The 26,870-nt window shown below is 45.3% G+C and overlaps 2 protein-coding genes across 3 annotated transcripts in view; both read left to right on the forward strand.

The window, feature by feature from the left end:
* The window catches only part of arhgef2 (rho/rac guanine nucleotide exchange factor (GEF) 2), a 37,210-nt gene extending 19,542 nt beyond the window's left edge, over positions 1 to 17,668 (forward strand). The window contains exons 2-20 of the mRNA XM_055926093.1: positions 936 to 1,098; positions 6,722 to 6,789; positions 6,922 to 6,985; positions 7,237 to 7,369; positions 7,481 to 7,734; positions 7,999 to 8,249; positions 8,468 to 8,593; positions 11,483 to 11,600; positions 11,774 to 12,022; positions 12,192 to 12,268; positions 12,500 to 12,672; positions 12,854 to 12,921; positions 13,091 to 13,282; positions 13,706 to 13,816; positions 13,938 to 13,996; positions 14,117 to 14,209; positions 14,341 to 14,727; positions 14,918 to 15,095; positions 16,106 to 17,668. Coding sequence (XP_055782068.1) covers positions 936 to 1,098; positions 6,722 to 6,789; positions 6,922 to 6,985; positions 7,237 to 7,369; positions 7,481 to 7,734; positions 7,999 to 8,249; positions 8,468 to 8,593; positions 11,483 to 11,600; positions 11,774 to 12,022; positions 12,192 to 12,268; positions 12,500 to 12,672; positions 12,854 to 12,921; positions 13,091 to 13,282; positions 13,706 to 13,816; positions 13,938 to 13,996; positions 14,117 to 14,209; positions 14,341 to 14,727; positions 14,918 to 15,095; positions 16,106 to 16,167 — 2,826 coding nt within the window. The 3' untranslated portion in view covers positions 16,168 to 17,668. The remainder of the gene's footprint in view (positions 1 to 935; positions 1,099 to 6,721; positions 6,790 to 6,921; positions 6,986 to 7,236; positions 7,370 to 7,480; positions 7,735 to 7,998; positions 8,250 to 8,467; positions 8,594 to 11,482; positions 11,601 to 11,773; positions 12,023 to 12,191; positions 12,269 to 12,499; positions 12,673 to 12,853; positions 12,922 to 13,090; positions 13,283 to 13,705; positions 13,817 to 13,937; positions 13,997 to 14,116; positions 14,210 to 14,340; positions 14,728 to 14,917; positions 15,096 to 16,105) is intronic.
* Positions 17,669 to 18,090: 422 nt separating this feature from the next.
* Positions 18,091 to 26,819, forward strand: LOC129857643 (annexin A2-like). Of its 2 annotated transcripts, XM_055926095.1 has the most exons (13): positions 18,091 to 18,333; positions 23,319 to 23,385; positions 23,567 to 23,669; positions 23,845 to 23,939; positions 24,090 to 24,203; positions 24,747 to 24,837; positions 25,007 to 25,086; positions 25,543 to 25,602; positions 25,720 to 25,810; positions 25,912 to 26,007; positions 26,143 to 26,201; positions 26,441 to 26,551; positions 26,654 to 26,819. In XM_055926095.1, the coding sequence occupies exons 2-13, from the start codon at positions 23,338 to 23,340 to the stop codon at positions 26,714 to 26,716; spliced, it is 1,011 nt and encodes a 336-aa protein (XP_055782070.1). In that variant the 5' UTR covers positions 18,091 to 18,333; positions 23,319 to 23,337; the 3' UTR covers positions 26,717 to 26,819. The 2 variants fall into 2 exon arrangements, with proteins under 2 accessions (XP_055782070.1, XP_055782071.1); XM_055926096.1 differs by lacking the exon at positions 23,319 to 23,385.
* Positions 26,820 to 26,870: the final 51 nt, after the last annotated feature.

The following is a 26,870-nucleotide window of genomic DNA, read 5'->3' on the forward strand; positions in this document are numbered from 1 at the left end:
AATTTGATGGCAGAGTTATCCTCTTGAACATAAATAATTGCCTAAAGTGATTACTGAGAACCTACTGGAAGCACCTGTAAGTCATATACTCTCGCTACAGTGGATACACAACCTCATCGTAACACCACATGTTGTTGAGTTGATAATTAGCTGAGAGCATTAAGGAAAACAGAGAGTGACAAAGCCACTGAAGATTGACTACTTTGTCTGTGTTCACAACATCAGGAGATTAGTTTGTGACTAAAAGGCCACCGGCTGTGAGAAGCTGTTTGGTATCTGACCATTCTGCTTACTTAGCAGCACAGCCAGCAACATAGACTGCTGCTCTGGTCTGGACACAGACAGACAGGCTGGCATTAAAACGTGTGGTATAAAATAAGGCACCATGCTAGGAACAGCTGGATGTTACAGAGGCAAAGTAACACCGGAACATTCACATTTTAGTCACACCTACACAATTGCAAATGCACGCACATGCACCTACACTAATTAGCATAGTGCGCACACACACATTCTTAGATGCACAAGGACACATGCACTCGCAATTGCCAACATGCACACGGAATACACTCTCACGCTGAATGCGCTTGAGTTATGCTGAGGCAGCATGGCGAGCCCTGTAGTGTAACAATGAGATTAAAGACAGTCCCCAGGCTGTCAATCTCTCTGAGTGGGAGGGAGAGCGAGACTATTCCTGAAAACACCACATTTACAATTCCTCATGCACCAGCTGTCCTCATCCAGTGAAACTTACTCTATGAAACAAAGTGCATGCTGCATATACAGTATGAGGAGACCTGAGCACCAGACAAGCATCTCACAGCTGTAGAATATCCAGAACGGTTGACAGTGTGAGATGAGCGAGAGTGCCTTTTTTTAACAGTTAATATCCACAGATTGCATCGGTTGGCGCTGATTTGTGTCTTTGGTTACAGAACAAAGAGAAGGAGCGGATGAAGGAGAGGGAGAAGGAGGCGCGGGAGCGGGAGGCGCGCTACAGCAACGGCCACCTCTTCACTTCCCTCACCGTGTCTGCCACCACCCTCTGTTCCGCCTGCAACAAGAGCATCACTGCTAAAGAGGCCCTCAGCTGCCCCAGTGAGTACCACACACACACAATATTGTAGGCAGTACATACACTCACAAGGCCCAGACAAAAGCCTAATGTCATTAGCGACAACATTATCGGGGTATTGGTGTATTGATGCATCACCAGATCAGTGGACCAACAGACATCTTGCCCCAGGGTTGTCATATTGGAGGGAGAGAGAGAGAGATTAGTGACTGTCTAGTGTAAAGGGGGGGGGGACAAAATTGCTTTGGAAGAGAAAGGGTGATCAAAAGAACAGCAGGCGAGAGATATTGGAGATAGAAAAAGAAGATTCAAACAATAAGGGTAGAGAGAGAGAGAGATGGGGTAGGACGTGTGGGTCAATAAAGGTAGAAGAAACATATGAGCCAAAGAGATGGATCAAAAGAGGGAAGGAAACACACAGTGAATAGCAGGGGAGCGAAAAGGAGAGGGGATTCCTCCTGCACCCTCTCAATGTTTTTCTTTGCTCCCTCCCTCCTTCCCTTCTTTCTCTCCTTCCTTCCCTCCTTTTGAGAATCAATCAGCTGTTGACTTCTAGGAGAACCCTCTCCCTTCCCCTGCCCGGCCCAGACAATAGTGTTAGTGTGTGGGGAGCACAGATCAGATGGCCTGCCCCTCTCTCCACTGGCCTGGAGGAACAGCTGGGGGGGGGGGGGGGGGGGGGGGGGGGGGGGGGGAGGGAGAGAGAGAGAGAGAGAGAGAGAGAGAGAGAGAGAGAGAGAGAGAGAGAGAGAGAGAGAGAGAGAGAGAGAGAGAGAGAGAGAGAGAGAGAGAGAGGGAGAGAGAGGGAGAGAGAGAGAGAGAAGGCAGACTCCAGGGATTATGGGGAAGAACAAATAGAGGTAGATCCAGAGAGAAGGGTAGACAGATAAAGAGAGCAGAAAGAGGGGGAAAGACAGGTGTAGAAGGAAGAGGTGGTGGTAGAGGAGAACATATTGAGTAAAAAGACTCCTCAGGGGCCATCAGTTCTCAGGTCAAGTGAGGCAGAGGGGGAGGGAGAGATATTAGTTAACAAACAAGTGAGCCAGAAAGACAAGAGTAGGAGACGAAGCCATATGGATGATGCATGATGACACTAACAGACAGAGAGTAGTTTGCCTAAAATAGAAAAAGGAAGTCCATACTGAGAATTGTGTTTTTGTTTTGCTTACCCCATTTTGAAACTAGTGTTATACCATGCAACAGCACTACACTGCCCCCACAGCAACAGCCAAGACAATTCAATTGACTTTCATAGTCGATTGACTTTTGTATTTATCATTAAATCAATCCAAACGTACATTCCTAAAGGGAAAGAGGGATGCTTTTTGTCTTATCAAACCCAATTACCTATTTTGATTGAATATTGATGTATGGATGAAGTGTATTGTCCTTCAAGTTGAGGAAATAGCTGCTCCATCTTCGACCTCGTTACCTTGACCCCTAAAGCTCTGAAGACGAGGTTCAAAGAGAGAGAGATAAAAGAGAAGAGAGAGAGACTGACAGACAGACAGACAGACAGACAGAGAAGGGGAGCACAGAGGGAGGGAGGGGATACAGAAGGGCATGGGGGTGGGAGAGGGAAGGCTCTTGGCATGGGGTGTGATTACACATGTCTGCTGCCAAAGAGGGGTGTGTGTGTGTGTTTGTGTGTGTGTGTGTGTGTGTGTGTGTGTGTGTGTGTGTGTGTGTGTGTGTGTGTGTGTGTGTGTGTGTGTGTGTGTGTGAGAGTCTTCCGGTACTTGTGAATGAGCAAGACGGTAGGCACTCACTGAGATTGTAGTTGGGGGTAAGAGGTACACCAGCTGTAGTTTAGATGGAACACTGGTCATAGGCTATTGATTTGGGTTGGGGGCATAATTATATTCACAGGGTCAGGTCTGGATGTGTGCGTATTGGGCTGAAGGGGGCATGAATACATTATCATTGTAACTACACCGGTGGTGAGAGAGGGGGCGAGATACAGATGGAGATGGAGAGAACAGGAAAAGAAAGAGAGTGGATGCCTACTGTAAGTAGGAGAGAGGACTGAGGTGTGAGCCGGCTGTGAGGCTATTTCAGGTTGGGAATTCCCTTTAGTGTTGGATTCTCTATTCATATATTCAAATTCTGAGCCAGTTAAGATATTTTTAGTCTAGAGTCTATTTGATTTAGATTAGATTTAGATTAGATAAGAATCTAAATTGGTTTAGGCAACATGCCTTGGGTCAGTCATAGTCAGTTTGTCTGAACTCAACTAATATTTTTCACAGTTTTTACCTTTTTATTAATTCCTGTTATCGCGTCACTGTCATCTCAGTTTGCTAATATGTTATAATCAGATGCAACACAACCATTAGACCTGTACGACCCAATATAGAGATGGAGAATGACAAAGTAGCTGTAGTGTAACTACAGTACAGAATGCAGGTTTAGGAGCTTATACAGTAGGTCTATGATGAAGCCCACTGTCTGTTGAGAGAGGGGCTTTTCTCTTTGTTTGGTGGATCTGAAACAGCCCCCCTCTCTCCCCCTCTTGCCCCAATACACAGCTGCTACCACCCTCCCCGACTGTAATCTGGAAATAGTGCATCTGGTAGTTGGAGTGTGGGAGATTAACAAGCAATCTGCCACACTGACGTGTGCACCCACACACATACACACACATACGCATGCACACATAGACGCACACACATAGGCAGGTCAGCACGAACTAATGCACACACACACACAGACACAGTCCCAATCCCTCTTCCTCTCTGCGTCCACAGACGTTAGTGGTCCCTAACAGTAATGAGTGATGGATGAGCTGAGGCTAACACAGTTAAACATTTCCTGTTTAACACAGTGGTCTGATAGGGAGCCATATTGCCTCAGAGACCCAGCGATGTTTGAATACGGGGTCATGACATTGTCCTACATTGGGATTTCTATCTGAGGTCCCCTGTGAATTGGGACAGGGGAGACATATGGTTAGGCTGGGTGCGGGGGAGCGTGTGTGTGTGTGTGTAGAGTAGGTAGCACCGCCTGTTTTGGGAGAATCCATTGATTTCATGTCTGAGTGGATGTTTCCGGTTTGGAGTCACCAGGGAGGATTTCTCGTCAATGCTTTTACAATGTTGTCTATGTAATCAATTAAGTACATGTTCTTGTTGTACATCAATGTTTGTCTTGAATTTGAATGAAGTCCACAGGTATCTTTTATTTATTATTATTTATTTCAAATTCATTTCAGGGACCCTTTATTCCATTAATGCAGAGAAAGACATTTTGTTTTCATCGACATTTGGACTCTTGTTTATTTCCTTTCTCACCTCTTATTGTTCTCTGCATGAACAGATAACTGACAAATAGGAGCCCTGCTGGGTGTCCAGCAGGGTGTAACTTAATGTGTGTAGCCTCTGTGTAGCGCTGTGTCAGTACGTGTGAGATTACATCCTCAGACACAGATTAAGACTCAGGTTAAGACGACCAGGCCATTGTTGTTTGGCTCATTTTGACGTAATCTGAGGGTCCTAGATTACACTCACACACAGATTACAATTGGGGGGTATACAATGTGTACAAAAAATTAAGAATATTGAATTGTTCTCGCCCTTTTGCCCTCCAGAACAGCCTCAATTTGTCAGGTCATGGACTCTACAAGGTGTCGAAAGCGTTCCACAGGGATGTTGGCCCATGTTGACTCCAATGCTTCTCACAGTTGTGTCAAGTTGGCTGGATGTCCTTTGGGTGGTGGACCATTCTTGATGCACACGGGAAACTGTTGAGTGTGTAAAACCCAACAGCTTTGCAGTTCTTGACACAAACCTGTGCGACTTCAATCTTTTGTCTTGCCCGTTTACCCTCTGAATGGCACACATACCCAATCTATGTCTCAAGGCTTCAAAATCCTTCTTTAAAATGTCTCCTCTCCATCTACACTGATTGAAGTGGATTTAACATGTGACATCAGTAAGGGATCATAACTTTCACCTAGATTCACTTGGTCAGTCTATGTCATGGAAAGAGCAGGTGTTCATAATGTTTTGTACACTCAGTGTACAGTATTATCATATAAATAAATAAGATAATTAACTAAAGACAAGTGAACTGTAAATAATATAGTGTCATATGGAAGGGGGGATTCTAAGCAGTATTTGAAACCCCAAAGCATTTCTAGGTTGTAGAGCCACTCTATATGGACACATCTATAATAGTATGCCATGACTCTTGTCAGGTCTCCAGTGTAGTTTCCGAGCATTGCAGCGATGTTGAGCATTAGGGGAAGGGTCTAACAGGACTTTCCAAATGTCTCTACGAGCCTTGGAGAAGGCAGCCATCGTTTCAGCACCAACAGTGTTGGTCCAACACTGGCATGTTGGTTTAGTGAGCAAGGGGCCTAGTCTGTTTGTTTTAGCATCGGGGACAATATCTACTGGATGTGTTTGTCCTTCTGTAAGGAGTGGTGTGTGAGGAGCTTTGAGTATGTTTAAGTCGTTTGTAGCCTGTGTGTGTGTGTGTGTGTGTGTGTTGTGAGAGTTTGAGCGATGAATGGGTCACAGTGTGCCTCGCTTTCTGAGGTTTAAGTAGAAAGCGTGTTAGCTGAGTCCATGCTCTGTAAAATGTTGGTTTTTATGGAGAACACACCCTGAAAAGAGTGTATTTTTAGACCTGTGTTCCCTCTCATGTGTGTGGAAACTATTGGTTGAAAATAGGAACGGCACCAAGGAAATGCACCCCACCAAAGCAAGCATACTTCTGACAAGTGTTTTGGCTGAATTTAGCCTGCTTTGGTAGCAAATGTGTAATCTTGGCGGAGACATTGGAAAGACTAAAGTAAAGGAATATGTAGAGTGTTATAAGGGAGATTCTGTGTGTGTGTGTGTGTGTGTGTGTGTGTGTGTGTGTGTGTGTGTGTGTGTGTGTGTGTGTGTGTGTGTGTGTGTGTCTAGCCTTGGGCTGCTCTTAGAACAAAGACAACCCTGTATAGTGGGCAAGAACTCTCATAAACACTTTTAGTCCATTTCATATGGACGCAACAACACTCCCAGGACTCAGAACACACACACATGCACTTACACACCGATAACCTGCCTCAGACATCCCTTCAACCTCCCACTGCCATTCCAGGAGAACTTCCTGTCAAGAAAACATGTACCAGGAAGTGGAGCCCCTCTAACAATGAAGAGAAAGGGAAGCTGAGGGAAGAGAGGAGGGGAGAAGGGGTGTTTTGAGGCATAGGAGAGATTTTAATAACAGTGATAACATTTTCCTTGGTGTCGGAAAGCGTAGGTTTCAAGGTTTCAAGTGTTAATTGTCACATGCACAAGTACAGTGAAATGCTTCACTTGCAAGCCCTACCCAACAGTACAGTATTCAATAACAAAATAGTATAACTAATAAAAAATATATGAGAAAAAACTAAGAAATTAGAGTCAGTGACAGTATCAAATGTACAATGTGTCATTGATAACCCTATCTGGAACAGGAAGAGTGGGCACCTTTCACAACTTCACTTGATAGCTGTACTCACCAGTCACTCTGGAAGCAATGCATCGTGACCGTAATGACAAGTGCCTCAAAAATTGTCTCATGATTTCATGAAGTTAAATGCCGTTCTTATCAACAGTGCATATGCAGATATTGTGGAGTGTCAGGGAAATTGATATTTGTGCTTCTGTGTTGCAGCCTGCAATGTCACCATCCACAACCGCTGTCGAGACACACTGGCCAACTGTGCCAAGATGAAACAAAGGGTAAGAGAGGGGAGAGAGGGGAAAGGAAAGGTTTTTTATGTATGAAAAGCAAAAGTTGGGCCTTTATTCTTTGAAAAGTTGACTGTTGGATGAGACATTGGTCTAAACGTGTTTTCTCTGTGTGTTTTGCAGCAACAGAAGCTAGCCCTGGTGAGGAACAGCTCCGCGCTGCCGAACGTAGCTCTGAGGACCAAAAGTTAGTATCTCTTTTCCTCAACAACTTCTATCCTATTTCCTCTCCTTCTTTCGCAATTAATGCCTCCTTTCTGCATGTGAATATAGGGGTGATGCCCCCTGTTGGCTGGTCGCTGCCACTGCAGTCTGGATGTAGTACTGACTGCATCATATTGATTTAAATCCTTTTGGACAGGAAAAGTTCAATTGAACCCCTTGTCTCTCTCTCTACCCCTCCTCACTCTCTCTGTCTCTCTCTCTCTCTTTCTCCAGCCCCTATGATGAAGGAGCGGCCCAGCTCAGCCATCTATCCGTCCGACAGTCTCCGTCAGTCCCTGCTGGGCTCCCGCCGTGTCCGCTCTGGCCTCTCCCTCTCCAAGAGTGTCTCCACACAAAACCTCGCAGGGTGAGCAGGCTGCTGTGTGGAGTCACCAGTTGGTTTACCTATGCGAGTAGGGAACTGATATGAAGTGGTTTGAAACGTTGTGTAACTGTTGTGTTCAACATGTGTTCCCAGGAATCTGAATGACGACTCACCGTTGGGGCTGCGGAGGATCCTGTCTCAGTCCACAGACTCCCTGAACTTCAGAAACAGAGCCATGTCCATGGAGTCCCTCAACGACGAGGGGGAGGTGTACTATGCTGCCATGTTGGAGGAGCTGGAGAGGGAGGGGAAGGACTTTGAGGCTGACTCATGGAGCCGGGCCGTAGACCCCTCCTACCTGCAGACGCACCGCAAAGACGTCATCAAGAGACAAGACGTCATCTATGGTGAGAACACCTCTCTTCCTCACTCTCTCTCTTTCTCTCCCTCTCTTCTTCTCTCTCTATATCTTCCTCACTCTCTCTCTCTTTCTCTCTCTCCCTCTCTTCTTCTCTCTCTATCTCTTACTCTCTCTCTCGCTATATTCCTTTCTATTCCTATCTCTTTCTCTATCTCTATCCCTTTCTTCTCTATGTCTCTGTGTGTGTTTGTGTGTTATGTAAAGGTACTGTATATCCCTAACGCTGTTCTCCCCTCTGTGCCCCTCTCAGAGCTGATCCAGACAGAGTTCCACCACGTGAGGACCCTGCGGATCATGGAGGGGGTGTTCCGGCAGGGCATGCTGGACGAGGTGCTGTTGGAGCCGGGCGTGGCGCACGCTGTCTTCCCCTGTCTGGAGCAGCTGATGGCGCTACACACACGTTTCCTTTCCCAGCTTATGACACGACGCACACACAGCCTGGCCCCCGGTAGCAGTACTAACTTTACTATCAACCAACTGGGGGATATACTGACTGAACAGGTAGGAAACGCACTGGGCACACACACTCAGACGTTAGGACAAACATCCACACACACACATCCACAATCACACACACAGAACCCGAGACGCATGTACCAACTTTGCCGTCCATTAACATTAGAATGCATTCATACTAAACACCCAACGAACATATACATAATATAAACATATTGTGCACACACACACTGACTGAGTTGATACCCGTTGTGTGTTTTCAGTTCTCAGGTCAGTGTGCAGATGAGATGAGGAAAGCCTATGCTGAGTTTTGCAGCCGCCACCCCAAAGCTGTGAAACTGTACAAGGAACTGCTGGCCAGAGACAAGAGGTTTCAGCACTTCATACGGGTAAGGGAGAAAGAGCGAGAGAGAGAGAAAGAGCGAGCGAGAGAGGTGGATGGAGTGAGGCGGGGGGGGGGGGTCACAGAGACGGTGAAGGGTTAGAGGTACAGAGACGGGGAGAATGCCTAAGAGCATGATTCAAGTGTGTGTGTGCGTGCGTGAGTGTGCGCTTGTGAGCTCAGCAGTCCGTGTCAGGAGGTACCAGCTGAGGGGTGTCTCACATGTCTTAGCGAGGAGGAGTGCTGAACAGATAACACTGAATGGAAGAAACAACTATCACATTGTAGATGTTCTATTCAAAAAGAGGCAGGAACAAGTTATTTCTGCTTTATTACCTAACGAACACTAGTCACAAGGATGTGTTCTGGCCTCAAAACTTCCGTAAGTGTCCTAGCTTTGTGGTCCAATCACGCTCCTATGAAATGCCCCAAAATTAACATATCTTTACTGCCATCTATAGTACCAGTCAAAAGTATGAACACACCTACTCATTCAAGGGTTTTTCTTTATTTTTACTATTTTCTACATTGTAGAATAATAGTGAAGACATCAGTACTATGACATAACACATATGGAATCATGTAGTAACCAAAAAAGTGTTTGGTTTTATATTTGAGATTCTTTAAAGTAGCCACCCTTTGCCTTGATGACAGCTTTGCACACTCTTGGCATTCTCTCAACCAGCTTCCCATGGAATGCTTTTCCAACAGTTTTGAAGGAGTTCCCACATATGCTGAGCACTTGCTGGTTGCTTTTCCTTCACTCTGCGGTCCAACTCATCCCAAACCATCTCAAGTGGGTTGAGTTGGGTGATTGTGGAGGCCAGGTCATCTGATGCAGCACTTCATCACTCTCCTTCTTGGTCAAATAGCCCTTACACAGCCTGGAGGTGTGTTGGGTCATTGTCCTGTTGAAAAACAAATGATAATCTCAGATGGGATGGCATATCGCTGCAGAATGCTGTGGTAGCCATACTAGTTAAGTGTGCCTTGAATTATTTAAAAAATCACAGACAGTGTCACTAGTAAAGCACCATCACACCATCTCCATGCTTCACGGAGGGAACCACACATGCAGAGATCATCCGTTCACCTACTCTGCGTTTCACAAAGACACAGCGATTGGAACCACAAATCTCAAATTTTTTTTTTTCCCCTTTTCTCCCCAATTACTATCTTGTCTCAGTAATTACTATCTTGTCTCATCGCTACAACTCCCGTACGGGCTCGGGAGAGACGAAGGTCGAAAGTCGTGCGTCCTCCGAAGCACAACCCAACCAAGCCGCACTGCTTCTTTAACACAGCGCGCCTCCAACCCGGAAGCCAGCCGCACCAATGTGTCGGAGGAAACACCGTGCACCTGGCCCCCTTGGTTAGCACGCACTGCGCCCAGCCCGCCACAGGAGTCGCTGGAGCGCGATGAGACAAGGAAATCCCTACCGGCCAAACCCTCCCTTACCCGGACGACGCTAGCCCAATTGTGCGTCGCCCCACGGACCTCCCGGTCGCGGCCGGCTGCGGCAGAGCCAGGGGGCGAACCCAGAGACTCTGGTGGCGCAGTTAGCACTGCGATGCAGTGCTCTAGACCACTGCGCCACCCGGGAGGCCCTACAAATCTCAAATTTGGACTCATCAGACAAGGACAGATTTCCTCCGGTCTAATGTCCATTGCTTGTGTTTCTTGGCCCAGGCAAGTCTCTTCTTCTTATTGGTGTCCTTTAGTAGTGGTTTCTTTGCAGGAATTCAACCATGAAGGCCTGATTCACACAGTCTCCTCTGAAGAGTTGATGTTGAGATGTGTCTGTTACTTGAACTCTGTGAAGCATTTATTTGTGCTGCAATTTCTGAGGCTGGTAACTCTAATGAACTTATCCTCTCCAGCAGAGGTAACTCTGGGTCTTCCTTTCCTGTGGCGGTCCTCATGAGAGCCAGTTTCATCATTGAGCTTGATGGTTTTTGCAACTGCACTTGAAAAAACTTTCAAAGTTCTTGAGATTTTCAAGATGACTGACCATAATATGGACTTGGTCTTTTACCATATAGGCTGTCTTCTGTATAACCTTGTCACAACACAACTGATTGGCTCAAACATGTTAAGAAGGAAAGAAATTCCACAAATTAACTTTTAACAAAGCACAACTTTTAATTGAAATACATTCCAGGAGACTACCTCATGAAGCTGGTTGAGACAATGCCAAGAGTGTACAAAGCTGTCAGTAAGGCAAAGGGTGGCTACTTTGAAGAATCTCAAATATAAAACATTTGTTTAACACTTTTTTAGTTACTACATGATTCCATATGTGGTATTTCAGTTTTTATGCCTTCACTATTATTCTACAATGTGGAAAATAGTAAAAATAAAGAAAAACCCTTGATTGAATAGGTGTGTCCAAACTTTTGACTGCTCCTGTATATTAGCTAAAATGGGATTTCTCCTGGGCTTCAGCCCCCATAGATGGATCTATGCCTTTATTTTACTTTACCAATTCAAATTAGTAGTGTTATTACATGTTATGTCTAAGTGGTAATTATAGTATATTATAAAACTGGGTAGTTTGTCCTAGATGCTGATTGGCTGAAACAGCATCAGCCGGGGAAGTGTGGTATATGACCAATATAGCACTGCTATAGCCGTGCTATATTGGCCATATATCGCAAACCCCTGAGGTGCCTTATTGCTATTATAAACTGTTTACCAACGTAATTAGAGCAGTACAAATACATGTTTTGTCATACCCGTGGTACAGTATACTGTCTGATATACCACGGCTGTCAGCCAATCAGCTTTCAGGGATCGAACCACACAGTTTATAATGGCCAATATACCACACCTCCTCGGGCCTTATTGCTTAAATATATAATAAGTGGTATTAAATCTCATCCATCCCATAATCAGAGGGTAAGCCGGGGGCCCCTGCTGCGTCGCCATGGCATCCAGGAGTGCATCCTGCTGGTGACTCAACGCATCACCAAATACCCTGTCCTCATCAAACGCATCCTGGACAACACCAAGGGTAAGACCTGACACCAGAACAGCTATAGCAGCTTAGTAAGCAGTCTCACACAGCATATAAGCTGAACACAGAACAGCCACTACAGCTCAGGGAGTAGACAAAAACATATAAGAACTGAATAATCACTACACTACATACACGGCAGTATAATAACCCCCCCCCCCCTTCAACAGGCAGTGAAGAGGAGGCCCAGTCCTTAGCCCAGTCCCTGTCCCTGATCCGGGACTTGTTGAGCTCTGTGGACCAGCAGGTGGCAGAGCTGGAGCGGACCCAGAGGCTTCAGGAGATCAGGGCTAGATTGGACCCCCGGGCCCAGGCAGAGGTCAGGGGAGGAGGGGTGTTCAGGGGAGGGGAGCTGCTCCGCAGGACGCTCCTCCACGAGGGAACGCTGCTGTGGAAGACGCAAGGATCCAGACTCAAAGGTAGGGATTGGAGTGTGTGTGTATCTGAGAGAGAGAGATAAAGGGGTATGATTGTTCCTGTATCTTTGAGTGTGAGTGTGTATAACACATTTATTAACAAATAAGTGTGGAGAAACAAGGTTGCACACTATGTATCTTTAACAATGTTCCACTCTGTGTGTCTATGTAGACGTGCAGGTCCTGCTGATGACAGACATCCTGGTGTTCATGCAGGAGAAGGACCAGAAGTATTTATTCCCCTGCATAGTAAGTCTGCTCCTCCTTTCCACCCATCTGATTCATCCTCCTCTCTACTCATCTCTTCTGCGTTCTGACTTTTGTCCAGCAGGTCCTCCATTGCTTCTGTCTTTGCCTTTCCACACATCTAACTTTATTTAGTCTAAGCGTTAAATCACAGAGCTAACCCCTCCCCCCTTTTGGTGTCTCTCTCTCTCTCTCTTCTCTCTCTTCTCTCTCTTCTCTCTCTCTCTCTCTTAGGACAAGCCTGCAGTGTTGTCTCTGAAGAACCTGATCGTGAGGGACATAGCCAATCAGGAGCGAGGGATGTTCCTGATCAGTGACTCCACCCCCCCAGAGATGTACGAGCTGCACGGCGCCTCACGAGACGACAGGAACAACTGGATGAGACTCATACAGCAGACAGTCAGCAGGTCAGCTACTGTAATACACACAAACACACACCTACTCAACTCATTCAGAGCATTGCCGATTTCAATTTTGAGAATTCTCTATTATCCTTATTGGAATCCTAGTGGTCCTTCCTTATGCTCCGGCATTATCCTTATTTCGACCATACCTCACCTTCTCCTCACTCTCTCTCTCTCCCTCCAGCTGTCCGTCCAGAGAGGACTTCCCCCTGATAGAGACAGAGGACAAGGCCTTACTGCGCCGACTCAGAGGTACAACCTCTTCTCCTCTCCTCACACTCCTCCACCCGTCTCTTTCTATCTCATTCCTGTGCTACACTTGTCTATTTATCTTCCCTTAATAGACAACATCCGTATCGTTCTGAATATTCAGTCGTTTTAGACCTGAAGATGCATCTTACTGACTCGAATGTGTTTCTAGCTGACATCCAGCAGAAGGACAGAGAGGTGCTGGAGCTCCTCCAGGAGAGAGTGACTCTGTTCTCTGACCTGGCTGAGGTCACTGGTGGGGGTCAGGAGGTCACACCCTCCACCAACTCTAGGAACATCTTCCGGGCCGACACCCCCTACGCACCCCAGGCGGAATACCTACTCACCGACGCCATCTCAGAGGGTAAGGGAATGTAGAATTTACCTTCATTCTAATACCTGATCTATGGTCAGTTTGACTTTTCACAACCTAATAGTGAGGTGAGAGGCTGGTGTAGGGTTGGGTCATCCTAGGTCAGTGCCATAGAGGGTAAGGTGAGTGTTAATGCCGTCTTACAGAGAGGCAGGTATTAAATGAGGCCTAACCCAGAGCTTAACACTGCAGATAGAGAGGTATAATTAAATAATGAGCACCCTATAAGAGTATGAGTATCAGCTAGTCATAACCTCTCAGGAGTCAATCTGAGATCACCAATGAAACCTCCATTATTAACCCCTGGGTGTAGTGTTATTCAGTGACGAGGACGATGTTACATTGTGTTATTAACGTTGCTATGCCTCTTTTTCTTTTAGTTTTTAATTCCCTCTCCTTCTGCCCTTTCATCAGTTGACAGGCTGAGTGAGTTGCTGCTGGGCTCCAACATAGAGCTTCCCAAGTCCAACGGTAGCACCAACGGTACCAATGGTGACCAGAACAACAAAGGGGCGCCAGTGAGCAGTGAGTGGTTTCACTTTGTCTTTTACCCCTGGGAGATGGTGGAGTGTGGTCTCTACAGTGTTTCAGCTCTCACTTACCAATCAGCTCACTTTATTTCTCCTTCTGTCCCACCCATTTACAGATGGAGATTCGATCTCAGTCAACGGGACTCATGAAATCAAAGAAAGTCCAGCGTCCAAGGTGAGAGAGGATGACTGTGCCTTAGGGTTGGATAACATACACATAAGCCACAACTGTGACTGTAGTAGATAATCAGTTTATAATGACTTCATGTTTTGTTGGTGTTCTTTATCCTTTCAGGACAGAAATGGTAACCAGCTACAGGACAGACCCCTAAATGAGGAGGTGTGTCAGAGGCTTGTGAACCTCAGTGCTCATCTCCACTCTCTACAGGTGAGGCTGAATGACACACTGGAATCCATTTGAGGCATTTTGTATTGCATCTGTGGTCCTTCCCTACACCCCAGCTCCAACCTAGATTCAAAACTCACTCTCCCCTTCCTCTCTCTCCCTCCCTCTCCCAGGCCGCCGTCATTCACCAAGACTCTGTCCTCGAGCTCCGCCTCCATGAGGGCACAGGCCCTGCCTCCTCAGGTTCCCCCACTCCCACCCCCACTCCTCCAAACTCCTTCCCCAGGCTGTGCCGTTCCATGTCACGTGACACAGGTCTGGATGCGGGCACGGTGGCAGCCATGGGGGAGATGGCCATGCTCCAGAAGCAGCATGATCTGCTGCAGGAGGAGGTGGTGAGGCTGCGCCCCCTGGAGGCCAAGCTGAGGGAGAGCGAGAGGGCCCGGGCTCAGCTGGAGCAGCAGATCAGGGACAATAAAGGCAGGAGGGGCAGGAGGGGCAGGAGAGGCAGCAGAGGCAGCAACGAAGACATTGTGGTGGATGTTACAGCCTTAGAGCAGGTGAGCAAAGTAACATCTGGCAGAGGTGTGTGAATGTCAAGTGTGTGAGTTTGGGGTCAAGTGTGTTTGGGTTTAGGTAGACTTACAGTCCTCTCCCCAACTGGCTGAATCACTAAGCCATTCAGGAAGTACTAGTGGTTGATCTGCAGGTGAGCTCAAACAGGATATGATGACTTTTCTCCTTTACTAGGCTCCCGCTAAAAGGAGAGGAAGTGGTGATGGCGAGCCCAGCCCTGTCGCCCCATTGGCCTGTCAGGAACCAGTGGACCAATTGGACGGCGTACAGGAAGGCAGTGAGGAGGAAGAGGAGGAGTCAGAGGAAGAGGCGGATGTAGTGAAGGTTTCACCACGCTCCGACAGTCCAAGAGGTGAGTAATTGACCCACAGTGTGCATCTTTCCTGTATTGAGTGTAATTGAAATATCTAAGGGAAAGCAGTAATGCAGGCACTAGGGATGGAGGTGTGAGCATGTGGGTCTGGGCAGATGAGATGTAGTCGTTGTTTGTGTGTGTCTGTTTGTGTACGTCTGTAAATTGTTGTTTATATGTATACGTTTGTATGTGGAGTAAAAAACAAAAGTAGAAGGAATATCTAGGGCCACTAAAGTATTAGTCATTGGTAGGGTGTAATCAGTGAGATAGAGGTGGTTGACTCGATAACTTTGGGATTGGCCAAATCAATGGAAACCCCCAAAAATCCCTATGGTGTCCATTTCTGACCTTTAACCATATCACACCTAGTTGAATTAGTCACACACACACACTTTTTATGTTCTTTCAGCCCTGCCATATTTCTCTACCTCTGCATGTTGAAGGTGTGTCGCCACGTCATATCTCTAGCTATCTGTTTGGCACCGATTTCACAGCTGTTTCTAGAGTAGACAGAGTTTTGTGCACCATCTCCTGCCCTCCCTCTATCTCTCTGCCCTCTCTTAATGGCTGCTTGTTGATAGTCAATAATAGTGCTCTGTCCTCTCCACTCTTTACTTCTCCACACTTTTCATACATTTTCATACAACTTTGATCATACGGTAAATGGTAGGTTTAGAGGCGACATTTAGAGTATTGAGAGACAGTCACTGTTTTTTATGCCCTTCTTACTCAATCAATGCACCTCTCCCCATTCTTTCTTTCTGTGTGCATAAAGGGTGGATACCTCTGACAATATTTAACTCCCTCTGTCCACAGTCCTTATTGTATCAGTCAATGTCTGGTAACTCAGTGTACATAACAGTACTCCTCCAGTGGCATCTTGATTGGAACCTCTATTTACATTACTGAGCAAGCTAGTCTTGTTTGGATCAACACGTTATTCAAACGTTATTAAACGTATTAATAACACATTTGTTCATATGAATAACCTTCAATGACCTCCTCAGATCTCCAGGATATCCCGGAGGAGAGCGAGTGCGGACCGGAAGCGCAGGAATCCAAAGGCTGATTCCGAGACTGTTCCGAGTTAACATTAACCTCAAACTGGATACGCAAACCAGAAAACAGGACTTGAGAGCTGGACCAACATATTCTCAACCTTCAACCAACCAGACCTGATAGAACTTATCTTCAGTGATTCCATCTATTCGTCTTTCTTTGGCATAGAAAGCCTACCCAGGAATTGTGTATTGTATCATGGTATATGTTAGTTCGGAGATGTTATATGTTTTTCTAATGTTATGTTAAAAGCTTCATCCTCGGGATTGAATCCCGTTTTCCAATCCCACACTTCGTTTCTTCTTTCCCTTTTCAAAACAAGGATGACTTATAAGAGAGAGGGATTAGGGGTGAAGAGGAGGATCCGGTTCGTAACAACAATGGAATTCTAATGGTGGACTGTTGATCCATAGGTGTCTGCTGATACCAGTAGGAACTATTCTGTACTGTAACTGCCTGTCATTGTTGTACATTTAGTGTCACCTCTCTACAGACCTGGTTTGTCTGTGGTGGTGGAGCTGACTGATTGAAACTGAACTTAGACCAGTAAAGGAGGGCGGGACAGGAAAAGGGGGAGGACAGGACAGAAAAGGAGGATATATATATATGTATATATATATACCTGCAAGGATATATATATATGTATACTTTATATAGTTGTTTAAAAAAATGTGTGGGTATTAATCAACTCTCACCCCCACCCCCATTCCTTCTTGAATACAAACACTTGAAAACTCTTGTGCTTTTCATAAACCAAATTGTTTCTTTTTTCTAGGAAGACAACAGTATTGAGCCACCGTGAGGGGTTTTATACGGAATATTTTATAAAAATGTGGAGGGGGGGGGTTTGCAATGAACTGTTCTGACTTTTGGAGGATACACACAGAAGGACCATATTGAAGCAAAAAACAGATTTGAATTAGGATAAAGAATTGCATCCTTAGAATAAGGATTGACTAATCTGACTGACTGTACCTGGAATATTTTGACCTCATATCTAATCTACAGGTTTATGTTTCATACACAAACTACTAAAACGTGGTTTACACTACACTCAATCGTGAGTTCAGATTTGCCGGTGGAATTGACTTTGATCGTCTCTAATGTATTTCACCCTTATGGTTTTTAGGTTGATAAACTGTTGCTACCAGCCAACTCCACCAGCAACACTGACACCAACCAAAACCTCCTTTAACAAAAAGTCAACATTTTTCGAACTGTTTTTGAGCTCACCCCTTGACCATGAAGCGACTATTATGTACGAATAGAAATGATTTGACTGGATTCAAAAGGTGTTTCCTTGTTTGAAATACATTTTTTTTAAACATGTTTTTTTCTTTATATGCTACATATATTCTATAGGAAGTATTTGTATAAATATTTGATCTGTTCTGAAAAAAGAAAATGACTTTTAACGTTAATGTTGTAATTTTATTGTCTTTTTATAATTTTTATTTCAGTTACAATTATTGTTCATTTTGTGTGCTGTTTATAAATCTTACAGAAATCTAGAGTGGCTTGGAAGTTGTTATTGGCGTGTGTGTGTTGGGAGGGGGTCGCCCTCTGACAGGTGTGCAACATTCTGTGTGTGTGTGACAGTGTGTCTGATATCCAACTTTCCACATGAAAGTACTGGATACACAAGTGATTTTATTATAGCGCCATCTATCTTACCATGTATTGGTTTTACTCCAGGTGTTATCCATTTCCTATCAGATTGGTGAACTGAACTGACGGCCAGGTAGGCTTATTGCACTTATGGAAAAACCACAGGAATTTCACATGTGAACATGTGAAGTGTTCCAAAAACACATGCTTTCATGTGATCTTATGTGAAGTTAATGTGATAACACATGACAACATGTGAAAACGTGATCCCATGTGAAATGTTCCAAAAACACGTTTTGACATTTGAAATGTAATGTGAAATCATGTGATTTTCCACATGTGAAATGTAAGGGAGTCCATGGCCAGGAATTTCTACAACCAAGATAGCCTACCTGTCAATAGAGACACGCCCATGGTTATAAAATGAATGAGTGAGTGGTTCAAGTCCACCATAGCCATATCTCATCTGTTGCGCTGCAGCCACACCCGGTTGTCTTGGAAATAGACGAAAACATCAAGTAATTTCAGAGACCTCTACTGTCAAGCAGATACGAAACGGGACTATCAGGTGCGTTTCATTTCATTATGCTGTACAATGACATAAATTGTTGGAGACATATATTTTGAACAATATATAATCTTTTATTTATGAAGTTCATAATTGTATGATTTATTTTTGTAAACGATATGGTGATAAGCGACAGAAAAAACGTTTGGTTTCCCTGCGTTTTTTAAAATACATTTGGTTTCCCTGCGTTTTTTCACATGGAGAAATTTCTAGATTGTTGGGCTAGACAGTTTGTTGTAGGCAACATCACCAGAGACGAGATGAATTTAGAGTCTGTAGAGTCAGGTCGGAGGACTATTTGCTTGCTCTGACCAGATGTTGAGTTTTGTGATATGCAATGCAAGCAGAAATGACACAACGCTGAAGTTTAATTTGTACGGAAGAGTATTAGGGCCAAGTGAAGAAAAAAAAGAGCACGGGTGGCGTTACTTGGAGTATATATTTTTTTGCAAGCTAGTACTTTAAAAAAGAAGCAAAATATTTTAGAATAAAGTGTCAATATTTCTAGAATAAAGTGTCAATATTTCGAGAAGTGCGGCGGGTTGGGTGTGTATGCATGTAGGTGTGTGTGTGTGGTTAAAAGTAGGGGCAAAACAAACAAATGGCCATCAATTTAATGATATAATACACTCGTTCAAACAGGCGTCACTGTGCACTCACGTTTATCAATCTAATGATCTAATATCTCGCATGAACAAGAACGGGGGTTGAGTCCCTGTCAGTCTGCCCTCCGAATTCGCTGCAACGTTCTGATGCCTAGCCTAGGGGAACGCCTTGCAAAAATCTGTGCATAATGGATACTATTAACTACTTTATCCATGATGCTTTACTAATAGTAGTATTTCCGCCTCGCAACTATACTTCTAACGATAGGCTAGTAGGCTACGATAACACACTCAATAAAACGAATTATCTTGGGATCCTGGGTAATATGCGTGTGCATGTGTCCAATGTCAAACTGCTCTCCAAATTCGCTACAACAACGCTGTTCTCAGCACACTAAACCTATAGCGGTCCATTAGATTGAGTACTTTAACCTGTAGGCTAATCTTACATTAAAGTGGGCAAGTGAAAGTAAATGATAGGCCTATCTAACCGCTGCGGGAGGAATGAACAATGAAGCGTGGGTTTTACGCAAATATCTGTGGGAGGAGGCAACTCAAGGACATCTCATCCATGCGCAAACCAGCTAATCCGAGGCGCTGTTTGAATATATTCATGGTTGATTCACCCTTTCTAGAAATAGTCATTGGTCTAAATATAGGCCTATTAGATACATTCTGATAGGCTATAAAGAAATAATCCCTGATATGACATTACTTGATTGGTAGCCTAGCATAATATCTCCTTTCACTATCCATCTATCGGTGATGTTTTCAAGGATGGGAGGAATGAAGGATGCATATCCCAAAACAGGCACATCTCCGTTATAAACTATTTGTCTCAGCTATACTGCTAATTTAGGCTACCACCTGTTCACATAATAGAGGCTAGAGACTAGACCTGTTGACTGTTAGATTATAATAATGGAATGTAAAATTACTGTCGCAGACGGCGCTTTACCCAAACCTCTGCCCCGTTGCTATGCTATGTCCATGACAGGGGTTTGGCCTACTTATAATAATATGGTTATTATGTGCTAAAAGATAAAGGATTTCCTTGTTACTAAAGCCAATTCTAAAGTATCGTTTCACCAGGTCATCTAATTGCAGGCAAATCAAACCCACAGCAACAGGGAGTCAGGGAGACATGCAGTTAACCAAATTCCCTACTTTAATCTTGAAATATAACTGCGACTTTATTCTCAAAATATTCCCACTTTAAAAAAATACTATAGTAAAAAATATATATATACAAGTATCACCACTTCCCTTCACTTATCCCTAATACTCTTCTGTACATTTGCGACACTAGAGGGCAATTAAGTTAAAGTATTTTGGATGGACTTCACCGACCATTGTGGCCCTGTTCAAAAACGTTCCATTTCCTCTCTTCTTTCCTTGGGTAATCACTGATTGTTTGTGAATTGATACATGAAGACAATGATTCTATTGCATAAATATCTAATGTCTGTAGTTTGGGTACCTGATTTGGCAATGGTAAATGTATCAATGCAGAGTTGGACAATTGAACTGCGGGACAGTGGATGCGTATTGATACGTGAATTGGAATTATGGCATCATGGTATTTGGGAATTATCGTGAATAAATCCTTGCTAACAACCAATCAGCATCTAGGATGCAAACAATTCGTTTTATAATATCAATGAGCTTGATGCCTTGATAAGCTCCTTTCCTGAGGACGGCTCACCTCTCACAGTTCTGGGTGACTTTAACCTCCCCATGTCTACCTTTGACTCATTCCTCTCTGCCTCCTTCTTTCCACTCCTCTCCTCTTTTGACCTCACCCTCTCACCTTCCCCCCCTACTCACAAGGCAGGCAATACGCTTGACCTCATCTTTACTAGATGCTGTTCTTCCACTAACCTCATTGCAACTCCCCTCCAAGTCTCCGACCACTACCTTGTATCCTTCTCCCTCTCGCTCTCATCCAACACTTCCCACACTGCCCCTACTCGGATGGTATCGCGCCGTCCCAACCTCCGCTCTCTCTCCCCCGCTACTCTCTCCTCTTCCATCCTATCATCTCTTCCCTCTGCCCAAACCTTCTCCAACCTATCTCCTGATTCTGCCTCCTCAACCCTCCTCTCCTCCCTTTCTGCATCCTTTGACTCTCTATGTCCCCTATCCTCCAGGCCGGCTCGGTCCTCCCCTCCCGCTCCGTGGCTCGACGACTCATTGCGAGCTCACAGAACAGGGCTCCGGGCAGCCGAGCGGAAATGGAGGAAAACTCGCCTCCCTGCGGACCTGGCATCCTTTCACTCCCTCCTCTCTACATTTTCCTCTTCTGTCTCTGCTGCTAAAGCCACTTTCTACCACTCTAAATTCCAAGCATCTGCCTCTAACCCTAGGAAGCTCTTTGCCACCTTCTCCTCCCTCCTGAATCCTCCTCCCCCTCCCCCCCCCTCCTCCCTCTCTGCAGACGACTTCGTCAACCATTTTGAAAAGAAGGTCGACGACATCCGATCCTCGTTCGCTAAGTCAAACGACACCGCTGGTTCTGCTCACACTGCCCAACCCTGTGCTTTGACCTCTTTCTCCCCTCTCTCTCCAGATGAAATCTCGCGTCTTGTGACGGCCGGCCGCCCAACAACCTGCCCGCTTGACCCTATCCCCTCCTCTCTTCTCCAGACCATTTCCGGAGACCTTCTACCTTACCTCACCTCGCTCATCAACTCATCCTTGACCGCTGGCTACGTCCCTTCCGTCTTCAAGAGAGCGAGAGTTGCACCCCTTCTGAAAAAACCTACACTCGATCCCTCCGATGTCAACAACTACAGACCAGTATCCCTTCTTTCTTTTCTCTCCAAAACTCTTGAACGTGCCGTCCTTGGCCAGCTCTCCTGCTATCTCTCTCAGAATGACCTTCTTGATCCAAATCAGTCAGGTTTCAAGACTAGTCACTCAACTGAGACTGCTCTTCTCTGTATCACGGAGGCGCTCCGCACTGCTAAAGCTAACTCTCTCTCCTCTGCTCTCATCCTTCTAGACCTATCGGCTGCCTTCGATACTGTGAACCATCAGATCCTCCTCTCCACCCTCTCCGAGTTGGGCATCTCCGGCGCGGCCCACGCTTGGATTGCGTCCTACCTGACAGGTCGCTCCTACCAGGTGGCGTGGCGAGAATCTGTCTCCTCACCACGCGCTCTCACCACTGGTGTCCCCCAGGGCTCTGTTCTAGGCCCTCTCCTATTCTCGCTATACACCAAGTCACTTGGCTCTGTCATAACCTCACATGGTCTCTCCTATCATTGCTATGCAGACGACACACAATTAATCTTCTCCTTTCCCCCTTCTGATGACCAGGTGGCGAATCGCATCTCTGCATGTCTGGCAGACATATCAGTGTGGATGACGGATCACCACCTCAAGCTGAACCTCGGCAAGACGGAGCTGCTCTTCCTCCCGGGGAAGGACTGTCCGTTCCATGATCTCGCCATCACGGTTGACAACTCCATTGTGTCCTCCTCCCAGAGCGCTAAGAACCTTGGCGTGATCCTGGACAACACCCTGTCGTTCTCCACCAACATCAAGGCGGTGGCCCGTTCCTGTAGGTTCATGCTCTACAACATCCGCAGAGTACGACCCTGCCTCACACAGGAAGCGGCGCAGGTCCTAATCCAGGCACTTGTCATCTCCCGTCTGGATTACTGCAACTCGCTGCTGGCTGGGCTCCCTGCCTGTGCCATTAAACCCCTACAACTCATCCAGAACGCCGCAGCCCGTCTGGTGTTCAACCTTCCCAAGTTCTCTCACGTCACCCCGCTCCTCCGCTCTCTCCACTGGCTTCCAGTTGAAGCTCGCATCCGCTACAAGACCATGGTGCTTGCCTACGGAGCTGTGAGGGGAACGGCACCTCAGTACCTTCAGGCTCTGATCAGGCCCTACACCCAAACAAGGGCACTGCGTTCATCCACCTCTGGCCTGCTCGCCTCCCTACCACTGAGGAAGTACAGTTCCCGCTCAGCCCAGTCAAAACTGTTCGCTGCTCTGGCCCCCCAATGGTGGAACAAACTCCCTCACGACGCCAGGACAGCGGAGTCAATCACCACCTTCCGGAGACACCTGAAACCCCACCTCTTCAAGGAATACCTAGGATAAAGCAATCCTTCTGCCCCCCCCCCCCCCCCCCTTAAAAGATCTGATGCACTATTGTAAAGTGGCTGTTCCACTGGATGTCATAAGGTGAATGCACCAATTTGTAAGTCGCTCTGGATAAGAGCGTCTGCTAAATGACTTAAATGTAAATGTAAATGATAATATTGCATTGAATATTTGAAATATTTGTATACATATTTTATCTATGTATATATATATTAAATGTCAAATAACCCCAACACTAATTATGCCTAATCTCAATCGCAGTTACTCTGTCACTCCCATCATGGAAGCTCTGCAGAAGTCTATGCAAAATACCCCTCCCAAAGCCGATGTAAGTGAACCTGCATCTCCATAGTCTGAAGAGACTTTCTCCACATCTCTTTCTTCTGGACTAAACTAAAAAGATAGAATGGCTAAACGCAACATGACGGAACCTAGACAGTAAATGTCAGTGATAGAGGTTTACTGTAGTGACTCAGTGACACCATCCCTCTTTCCCCTGTCTTGTCCAGTCTCATGTGATGTGGTGGGGTACACTGGGCACTGTGCGACCCTTCCCCAACTTCAACTCAGAGAAGGACGCGCGCGACATTCAAACTGCCTTGGAGAGCAAAGGTACTATTCAATTTAATGTACGCTAATGAAGTAAATCAGTACCATAGCTCATTGAAAACAATTTGTTGCCTGAGAATTTCATCAATCTGATGGTGTGAATGTCTGAAGTAGCTAGTATCATACATACATATTGGATGAGGTATTAAAAATATGTGTGTGTGTTTGCGTGTATTAGACAGGGACGTGAACACTCTGGTGAGAATCCTGACCAATCGAAACAATGCTCAGAGACAGAGCATCGCAGAGTCCTACCATAACCTCACACAGAAGGTAACTCTGTGGATCTGTCAGCCTACCACTTTGTGGATCTGTCAGCCTACCTATTGACTAATTTTACATCTATAAGGGAACTGTGGGAAGGGATGTGATATATGGCATTGGAACCCAGCCCAACAGTCTCTATCTACCCCTCCTCTGTAGGAGTTATGTCCTGCCCTGAAGAAAGCTCTATCAGGTGGGCCGGAGCAACTCATGCTGGGGCTGATGATGACCCCCTCTCAGTTTGACGCCCATCGCCTCAGACAGACCATGGAGGTGAGAGCAAATCACCTGTTATTTCAATGATCATTGTAATAAGCATGTAATACATGTTAATTGTATTTTTGGTGTGTAATTACTGTATGTACTGTAATGTGGTTTGAATGAATGTGTGGGTCTTTGTGTATGGTGTGTGTGTGAATGAATCAGTGTTGTAGTACTCGAGCCCAGGACTCGGACTTGACTCAGACTCAAGTCACGATTTTCATGATTTGCCTCTCGACTTGGACTCGACCAGTGGTGACTTTGTTGTCAGAAAATGTCTCTCTTTTTCATAATTTAACAACAGCGAACGTTAGATAGCTGTATTATTTAGTTAGTCTTACAAATGTGAAACACTGTAATGATATTTAACTTTAAAAATGGTTTGAGAACTACATTTAGCACACCAAGGGACTCGTGACTCAACTCGTGACTCAAGTATAAAGTTAGACTCGGACTCGAACACTAGGGATTTGGGATTCCACTTGGACTCAACATTTAGTGACTTGGCTACATCACTGGAACAAATCACTTTAAATGTGTAATTGTTTGTTACAGGGTATTGGTACAGATGAAGAGAGTCTATTGGCTGTGTTGTGTACCAAATCACCACAGCAGCTTAAAGATGCCACTATTGCCTACAAACAGGGTGAGAATTACTGTCTGTGGGTAACACATACACTCTTGCAATACACACACACACACACACACACACACACACACACACACACACACACACACACACACACACACACACACACACACACACACACACACACAGTGTGCCCTACTGTAGTCTTATTCTGCTTTGTTTACAGAGTTTGGACGTTACTTGGAGAATGATCTTATCAGTGAGACTAGTAAAGACTTCACTAAGCTGGTACTGGCCATACTCAAGGTACTGCCACTCTTCTTTTAGCAGATTCTTGTTCTGGTCTGAGACTTGATGTCTCAATATTGCAATCTACGTGTAGTTCACTAAGAAAAAAAAAGATGCTATCTAGAACCTAAATGGGTTCTTCGGCTGTCCCCATAGGAGAACCGTTTGAAGAACCCTTTTTGGTTCCATGTAGAACACTTTCGGTTCCAGGTAGAACCCTTTCCACAGAGGGTTTTACATGGAACGCATAAAGGGTTCTACCTGGAACCAAAAGGCTTCTCCTTTAGAGACAGCTGAAGAACCCCTTTGGAACCCTTTTTTCTAAGAGTGAATGCTATATACGCATAGTAAGTTAGAGTGCCTTGTCAAGTTTTCACCCCCTTGCACAGAATAAGCTGTATAGATCAGTCAGAGAAAAATAATGTCCTAATTTGAACTAAGTGAAAGGTACCATTTGTGCTTTAATACCAACAGAAGGAGGAGCTGAATTCAAAGGAGATGGTTGATGATCAGCTCATTGACCAGGATGTTAAGGTGAGTGTTCTTCCTCAAAGCCCAAAATTACCTCCAGAAAGTTCCTTCAATTAAGCAGTACACTTGATATCCTTTGAGTGTGTGTGTGTGTGTGTGTGTGTATGTGTGTGTGTGTAGGCACTGAATGATAATGTGAATGGTAAGAAAAAGGACCCAGCCCCCTGGATTCAGGTGTTAACCACGAGAGACTCAAACCATCTCAACAAAGGTAACAAACAAATTTCTCTTTCATCCATTCGCTGTCTCTCTTCCTAGCCCTGGTATGGCTGTACCCTCCATTACCCCTCTTCCCCTCTCTCTATCTCTCAGTGCTATCCAGGTTGGAGGATCTGAGAGGGGAGACTGTGGATAAAACAGTACAGAGTCACTTCTCTGGGGACCTGAGGCTTGGCTTCCGCACTCTGGGTAAGACAGCCTTGTTCAATTGCTTTGTGCAAGACTAACTATCAACTTCTTCAAATGCTCAAATGTGTGTTTGTGTGTGTTTGACAGTATGACAAACATGAATTAACAGTATGTATTGATTCTTTCCATCTGTAGTTGGCTCCATCCGAAGTATTCCTTTGTTCCTGGCCCAGCGTCTACACAGCAACATTAAGGTGAGTTTCATGTCATATGATGGTCTACTCCACATTCTGTTACAGTGACTCTACTCCAGACTCACGCTGGCTACAAGACTATTCTTGTTGTGCTGTGAGGTGTAGTCGGCAAGTGTAGTGGGCATTGCGAACTCGTAAGATTATCGATTTCTGTGCCTTTGTGTCAGGTCTTGAGGCAGAGTCTTCTGTAAGCCAGGTTCATTCAAATTGTCTATGTTTATTGTGTATGTGTCCTGCAGAAAGGCAGTTTGGTGCAGGGGATTCTTATCAGCCACAGTGAAGAGGACCTCCTCTGTGTGAGAATCGAGTATCGCAGACTGACCAACACTTCACTCTACTCTACATTGCAGGTGAAGACATAGGCACGCGCACCAATACATTGAATAGTCATTCTGAAAGGTTTGTTGTTTGTAACTCTGACATAACTACGTCCCTCTCTCTCACACCCACAGAAAGAATACAAAGGAGAGATGCAGCAGGCTCTCCTAGCCTTGTGTCGATCTGAAGACCTGTAAAGGAAGAATACCTTTTAACCTACACACAGTACATATTATTTCCATTGTTGTAACCTAAGAACTGGTATTATGTCACTCCATTAAACAATTTACACGTCTTTGATATTTCAGCACATTTTGCCATAATTTTACCAAGTCTATATCACCCATAGTG

Source organism: Salvelinus fontinalis, chromosome 6 (genome assembly GCF_029448725.1).
Source record: "Salvelinus fontinalis isolate EN_2023a chromosome 6, ASM2944872v1, whole genome shotgun sequence".
In the NCBI taxonomy this organism is placed as follows: Eukaryota; Metazoa; Chordata; class Actinopteri; order Salmoniformes; family Salmonidae; genus Salvelinus; species Salvelinus fontinalis.